This window comes from Crocodylus porosus, unplaced genomic scaffold, assembly GCF_001723895.1.
Source record: "Crocodylus porosus isolate Cpor-Errol unplaced genomic scaffold, CroPor_comp1, whole genome shotgun sequence".
Lineage (NCBI taxonomy): Eukaryota > Metazoa > Chordata > Crocodylia > Crocodylidae > Crocodylus > Crocodylus porosus.
In genome coordinates this window covers 489,629-497,418 of record NW_017728938.1, presented here as the reverse complement: position 1 = coordinate 497,418, position 7,790 = coordinate 489,629, and the positions used below count along the sequence as shown (strand labels likewise).

The window sequence follows — 7,790 nt, the reverse complement described above, 5'->3', positions numbered from 1 at the left end:
GCAGCGCGCCCGGCCCTGCCGAGGCCGCCGACACCAAGTCCTACTTGTGGGCCAGGTACCACGAGATGAAGAAGCTGGTGTACGGTAAGAGCCGGGCCGCTGCGTCCCGCGGCTTCGCCTGCGGCTGCCGAGCCCCGGCCGTGGCTCGCGGAGCCGTCCCGCCCTGCCCCGCCCCGGTGCTGCTCCCTACCCAGCGTGCTGAGGCGACCTGCAGAGTCAGGCTACCCTGAAGGAATCCTCCCTTTAGGAAAAGGATCTTGCCGGCAGCTTCTCGGCGGGCACCCAGGGAGACTGAGAGCAAGCAAGGCCCCGGTGCTGCTGTTCCCTCAAAGGTGGCGAGGCCACCTGCACTGAGCCGGAGCAGCGAGGACCCGGCAGGCTCATGCGTGTGGGTCGTGGGGGGAACAGCTTGCTCACAGGGGGGAGCGCCAGAATGGGCTCAAATAACAAGCTTTGTTGCTGCTGGGTGGGTGGTGGAAGGGGCAGAAAGTGGCTACACCAGCAACTGACTTGTAAAGCCTCAACACCAGGACAAATGTTGGTCCTGGTTGGATCCTTATGCTTCTGCTAGCTTGTTTCCTGGTGATGAAGTGTGGCTCTGAACCTTGTTGCTGCAGAGAGGACCATGGGGAGCTACCATGATGATGGTTTTGGCCCTGATCAGGGGTTCTCAAACTTTGTGATACTGTGACCTTGTAAAAATTGATGTGAGCCCTCCCCCATGATTAAAGCTATTGACTTCATTAGGATTAGGTAGGAGATGGATGAAGCACGTTCACTAATCCGTACATGCCTAGTTTACAAAACAAAAGAGACACTTCCAATGTGGGTGAGTCCAAGAACACGTGCGTGGCTGTTGGGGAAGGGAAGCGGGCAGAGCATTTGCGCGCTGGGGAGGGAAGAGAAGTTTGTGACCCCCTTTTAAGTTGCTTGTGATTCCCTGGGTCTGTCGCAACCCACTGTTTGAGGACCCCTGGCCCAGATGGTTTTACTGACCTGGCAGGGGAAGTGCACTTCTTTGTGGCCTTGAATAAGGGTCCTTTGCAATGCACGCAGCCCAACCCCTGCAAGAATCTACAGTACTTCCAATACAAAGAGCTCGGTGACATACTTTATGGTGTTGGGGGGTTGCTCTTGGACTTTCCCTCTAGCTTGCTTCTCTGGCTAGGAGGACAAGCAAGATTAGAGGGCATCTGAACTCCAAGACCTTTGGGCTTGGGGCTTGCATGTATGCTTACCGTAGGCTTGGGAGTATCTGAAGCCCCAGGCTGAAGAGTCTGGGAGGTAGGATGCTTGCTGGTGGTAGCACCACACAGGCTTGAATAACTGAGTTTTGCTTAGTCAATAGAATTTAGAACTGACTTGGCTGACTTAGCCCAAGATGCAACGTCAAAAAAAATGAATATCAAACTTCTTTATCCTGGCAGGCAGTGTTTCCTCTAAGCTGTGCGGGTGTTCCTGGCAGCACAGCATGAGTGCTTCTGCATGACGGTGCACTCCGCACAGTTTAGAGGGAACACTGCTAGCAGGTAATCCAGACTCTTCCCATGGAGATTGTAAGAGTTACTGCCTCAACAAAAGAGAACTTGTGCTGTATTTATTTATTATGTAAACGGAAGACTGCCACTTTTTAGCCATATTAAACTCTTAAAGTAACAAAGCATTTTCCACAGCACAATAAAATGGAAAAACTGTTCCCTGCTGATGCTGTAATTCTTGAAATTTCCTGACTAAGCACCCTCAAAAGCCTAGAAACACTCTGACTCTTCCCTTTTATTGTTGAAGTGGTTTTGTTGCCCTGTAGTTAAAGGGAGGGGGAAGTAAAGGCAGATGCTTCTCTTGAGTGAGTGTAATCTGTTAAGAGAGAAATCTTGCCTGTTTTACTATAATTACTTTTTCCTGATGAGCGAAATGATACAAAGTGTAAGGTTCTGTGTACAAGTCAACTGCAAAAAACATGCTTGAAGCTAAAGAGTTATTGGTATGTTTTGATCGCCAGGCTTTATACACAGTACTTATTGCTTAACCTGATTCATCAAAGGGGTGGACTTATTTTAATATTAAAGTGAAATCTGCAAAGTGATTCCATTTTATCAGATTTGAGATTAATACTTGTTAATTTCTTGTAGTTCATTTTTCTTTTCTTTTATTCTGGTATGCAATGGAGGAAACATTCTCAAGTGCATGTAAACTGGGAGGAGCTAATGCTACCTCTTGAGTAAAAGCATGCTACTTGAGCTAACAAGCTATGATTTCTTTATTTGCACAATGACAACACTCCATATGATGCATTTATTAGAATTACTTGTAATGATAATCACAAGTACACAACACAAGGTAGGTGATGTGCATGCCGAACAGGCTCTTGCTGAATACCTGATTGAAGATTTTGGTAATGGTCTGCATAAAAAGCTCCTTACAAAGATTGGTTAACTTGCAAAAATTTCAAGATCTGGTGTCTGAAAAGGTATAAAAACCCGTGTTTCTTTTTGGTATTCTTAACTTTGAGTTGCACCAATATGTCAAAGTTAGCTTTGTATAACACTTAATTCAAACTTTAATATAAAATGAATGTCTGATCTGCGCTTGTTTGAGACTAGTCAAATCTGACAGTATTTTCTATTGTAGTTAGTCAGGGTCATGCTTGGGTACACCCAAAATATTCTATATGGTTCAAAACCTGTCTGAAACTGGGTCTTTCTTCACTTTCTTTTTTCTTATTGGTACTTTTCAAGGTATGTCTGTTAAAGAGAAGGTGTATCTTTTAAATTTTACTTTTGTTAACCAACTGGTTCATGCAGTGATTGCACTATGAATTCAGCATAGTGTTTCAAACTAACCTCCTAAATGTTTTTGCTTTTTCAGTATTTCACCATTGTTCTTCTATCACTTTATTAGTTCTCTATTTTCTTGGCTGTGTTTCAAGGCAGTAGGTCCTGCTTAGATGGATATAGTAGAGCATTCTGTGGCACAGAGCAAAACAAAGAGTACCTTCCCTGGGATTAAGTCTATATTTGTTATTGATACAATGATTGCAATACAGAGCGAAGGATTTAGTCTCCTCTCAAGTGGTGCAGTGATGTTAGACTGATTCAGTTGTAGCTAATCGGGTTCAAAACTGTAATGGTAATGAGCAATTATATTAATAAAAATGTATATCTTTTCAACTTAACTTATCATTTTCAAGTGAAGGGAGGGGAGTGTGTGTGTGTGTGTGTTTCAATGAACCTCATCGCTGTATGGCACTTCTTTGTCAACTGCTTCCTGCCATGTTTAGGATATGACCTGTGAATGCTTTTCACTGGAGTGCCCCCAACAGTCTGTGTACAACGTTGTAGGAGAAAAGAGCGGAGTGTTTTTGGCTGCTCTGTTGTCCTCTTGTAGTTTCCACAGCCTGCCTGGGAGGGGGCAGACCAAAAAGGTGCTCTGGTGCAGCCACTGTCACGCTGCCTTGGCCAGGTGAAACTGTGCCATGCACCTAATGCAGTCAGATTGGAAGCAGCTGTGGGGCTCTTTGCTCTGCTACCTTCCCCTGGAAGCCCCGCGTTAGCCATGTGCCCCTTGCTGACCCGGCAGCAGTGGGGGTGGTAAGTTGTGGGGCAGGACCCCCGAGGCAAAGGCAGCAGGGCAGAGAGCCCCAAGCCTGCAGTAGGTAGCCCACATCCGCCCTCACCCTGCTTGGCTCGGCTTGGCTCCGGTTAAAAGCATCTCTGCACTTAAAAACGGTGGTGGCGGTGCTTGAACTAAAGCTCATTTGATGAGCTATATTTCAGGCACCTCCACCACCAGTTTTAAGCACTGGGACACTGATCCCCTGAATGAGCCGCCCATGGCTCTGTTCCACTCCCTGCCCCAGGCCCGGGTCCCATTTACCGCCCTGGCTAGACAGCGCCCTGTGCCTCTGCCCCTGCCCCACTTCCTCCTTCACTGATGTGAGTCTCGATCTGCCCCCATTCCTCTAGACTTACCTGCAGGGAGCTGCTCCCCACACTGCCTGGCTGCATTCTGGTAAATCAACTTTTGGATTGGTATTGACTGATATGACTGGTTAATAATCATCTATTGGTATCAGCCAAGGAAATCTTTATTGGTGCACCCCTAAATAGAAGGGATGCCAAGAACATTTAAAAAAAAAGTAACAGTGATTTGGTATGATACAGGATGGGTGAATCGCAAAAGGTCAGGACTTATCACTCTAATAGACATGCATAGGTGGCAGAAGGCAGGGCCTAATGGGACTTAGGCCCCCCAAAAGCAGGACAGCAGTGGCAGTGTACAACACTGCAGGGCAGCCCTGGTGTGGGCTCTGGGTGGCTGCAGTGGTGGTGGTGGGGCAGATAGAGGCTCCTGCAGTGCCCAGCAGGTAAGTGTGGAAGGGGAATGGGGGAGGGAAGGGGTGTGGGGGGCAGATAGAGGGTCCCACAGTGTGGGAGGGAGCAAGGCAGGGGCTGGGGTGAATGGGCACTGGGGCAGGCTGTGGGAGGGTTGGAGCCAGAGAGGCTCATTAAGGGGCATGGTGGGGCTCCCACTGCTGTGTGTACCTCTGGGGCAGGCATGGGGGGGCGGGGTGCCACCTGGATTTGTGTACGGGGCTTCATGGAGGTGGGTTGCCACTGTAGGCTGGGTTGTGCACCCAGCTGCTGGTGCCTCAGGAGCTGCACGATGCCATGTGCCTCCTGCGAGCTGGCTGACTTGTCCCCTGCCTGCCTGGTGATGGGAGGCACATGGCATTGTGCCCCATGTCTGCCCCATGGGTGTGTGCCCCAGGATAAGCTGCTTGGGCTCCATTCTTCCCAGAGTCTGTCCCTGCCTCTGCCCCACTCTCTCCTTCACTACGGGGGCCTTGATCTACCTCTCTACTCCCCTTTTTCACACAACTACCCGCTGGGTGGTGTGTGTGTGGAAGTATTTTTTTAAGTTTTACTCATCCCCCTGCAAATAATATTTTCTCCCTCCTCCTGTATAGACACGGTTCATTCCAGGATACAAGGTTTGGGAAAGCCCCAAAGTGTAGTGCATGGTATCAGGCCCAGTAAGGAAGTTATCTCAGACCTGATGAAAGAGGCAGAAAGAAACTTTGGAGTTTCGGTTTGAATTGGGGTTTCTTTTAAGTTTTACTTATTTCTTATTTCTATTAGTGTTTTGGCAGCAGCTCAAACTGGTTGGAAAAGCTCTAAAATAACTACTAAATTGGAAATCCACCAGAGTGAGCTGCATGTTCACTAGCCTTAAGGATGAAACTTTTAAAAAAATTGCATGAGGTACCTTGACTAAGTGTAAAGTTAAAGGCTTTGTATGTTCCATGGAGGGGAAAAAAAAACTCCTGGATAAATAGCTTATTGCATAGTCTGGTAGCATTTATGAATATTCCCAGAGCCATGTTTATATATAACTACTTTCTGTCTGGGTAATAATAGGGCATTGCTATACTCTTCTGAACAAGGCAACTATAGAAGGACCATGACATGAAGTTGATCCTGCATGGCTGCACAAGAGGGACCTGTTCCTTGCATAATGCCCACGTCCCTAACCATTGTAGCTTAGTGTGTAGCTGTGTGTGTGGGGGGGGGGGTTTGCTTGGTTGGGTTTTTTAGAAAGCAGCCAAGGGCATAATTTAGGGCTGAGAACTGTGTAGAGGAAAAGAATAACTTTTTCCAGAGCTGTTAACTGGAATAAAGAATCATTTTAAATTTTAACATAAAGTAGAGAATGAAGACATATTTAGGAGGAAGAAATTTCATAGCATTTGAAATGTAGCTGGTACAACTATGCTGAATGGCTGAAAACACTGCAATGAAATGCAACTTCAAATAATGCTCTAAAGCATTGCTTTTCAATCAGAATGCTATGGCATCCCTGATGTGCCTCGAGAGCCTTTCAATGGTACTGTGGCATGCAATGCAATGCAACACTAGTACTGTTAAGTGTCCCGACATGATTCCCCCATGAAGTGTGGGAATGAGGGAGGCTGCTGAAGCACTGAAACTACCACGCTTCAGCAGACTCGATTAATTTGAGTCTGCTCTGAGGCACTGTAATTCAAATGTTGGAGTAGCCTCTTTGCTTATGTACAGGCACCCTCCAATATGAGGTACTAAATTAACACGCAAATATGCCATAGCACAAGTGCATGGTTTTTTTTAGTGACACAATGCACGGAAGCCTACTAAGCTTATTGGACTACTACACATTAGTGTATTAGCATGGTGTTTTACATACCAGTTTAATACACAGAATAGGCTACTGTGCCTTAAAGTGCATGTGTAGATGTGCCCACTGATTTGTTGTGGAGATGGGTAGGCCTGGCATCTGTCATAGTCTGCTACACCAGACTTCAACAAGACAGTCATTTTGTCATCCTGAGCAAAATGGTTTTAAACCAGGGCATTTCTTGATGGGGAGGGGGCTTAGATCACAGAGCTTGCAGGGGGGAGATTTTTGCATGGCCTAGTGGCTTGACTGGTGTGGCCCCTTGTATGCATGACCCCTGGGGACTTAGAAGTTGGGCAGCCCCAGTCTAAACCCCTTTCCCCTCCTTCTTTCCTTTCCTTTATTTTTTTAATACCACTTTTAGCTGAGCTAGAAATTATACCTGGATATCCATTTTTTTGGACACCTACACACCCACTGTGTATGTGTAAGGTGTATGAGAGATGGCTCTGTAGTTGAATAATTAGAACAAAGCAGAGAATCCGTCTTTATCAGCCTTATACTTTAGGAACTTAGCTTGTTTATTTCGGTTTTTACTTGTTCTATGAAAAATAAGTTTGGTATGTGTGCATAACACCAGTGTGGGTACAACAAATAAACAACCAAACTAAATTTGGATAATTGTTCTGTTCTTCATAGATCTTTTGGGAATAAGTTTCCAAATAACAAACTTTGAAGTCTGTTTTAAAGGTTTCAGGCTTGTTATATTTGAAGCTTATGTTGCCTCACATATATATTTTTTAAATAAAAAAAACAGCATATATTTCCTCAAATTATATGTGAAGATTTTCCTTTTACATTACCTGTCCAGCAAATCCTCCAGCTGCCAGCTGTTGTAATCCTGGAACTCTGACAGTTCTAAAACCCCCAAACTGCATGACTTCTATATAGGTCAGTACCTTACATCTGGTTGATACTCGACATCAGTCCCACTTGCCATGTTCACTAGGCATGAAGACATGGCTAGAAGTTTTCATGATGTTTTTATTGAAGAGTAAAGTATTTTAATAGTCAATTTCACTGTCTAAGCTTATTGGACTAAATCCCTTTCCTCTTTTGTAGTAGGAGCCCCAACTGCTATTGGATCCAAAAACAAAGAGCTGAAAGTGAATTTGACCGTATTTTTACAGTCTCTCTTTTTTTTCCAGATCTCCTTCCACCAGGGGTCTGCAATCTCCTTAACCCTGCAGCTATCTATGCAAATAATGAAATCAGCCTGGGAGATGTTGAGATCTATGGCTTTGATTATGATTATACATTAGCACAGTATTCTAATTTATTACACTCAATGATTTTCAACACTGCCAGAGACATCTTAATTGAACAGTACAAGGTAACCTTTTGCTAATGGGATGAATGTGTGTTTTAATTTATCAATTTTATTTTTAGTCCTTAAAATTACTTTTGTAAAGCATGTTGTATAAAGTTTTCTTGTGAACTTACATAATTACTACTTTTCACAAATCTTTATCATTTTGTGGTTACTCTGTACTCTTGCAGCCCCAGCAGAGCCTGCTCAGTTGCCAGCTCCCGCAGGCAACCCAGGCTCAACCACAGCTACTGCCCCCGCTCTCCCCAAG

At 45.3% G+C, this 7,790-nt stretch overlaps 1 protein-coding gene across 1 annotated transcript in view; it reads left to right on the top strand.

The window, feature by feature from the left end:
* The first annotated feature begins 6 nt into the window (after window positions 1–6).
* The window catches only part of NT5DC2 (5'-nucleotidase domain containing 2), a 48,972-nt gene continuing 41,188 nt past the window's right edge, over window positions 7–7,790 (top strand). The window contains exons 1-2 of the mRNA XM_019547395.1: window positions 7–84; window positions 7,359–7,543. Coding sequence (XP_019402940.1) covers window positions 66–84; window positions 7,359–7,543 — 204 coding nt within the window. The 5' untranslated portion in view covers window positions 7–65. The remainder of the gene's footprint in view (window positions 85–7,358; window positions 7,544–7,790) is intronic.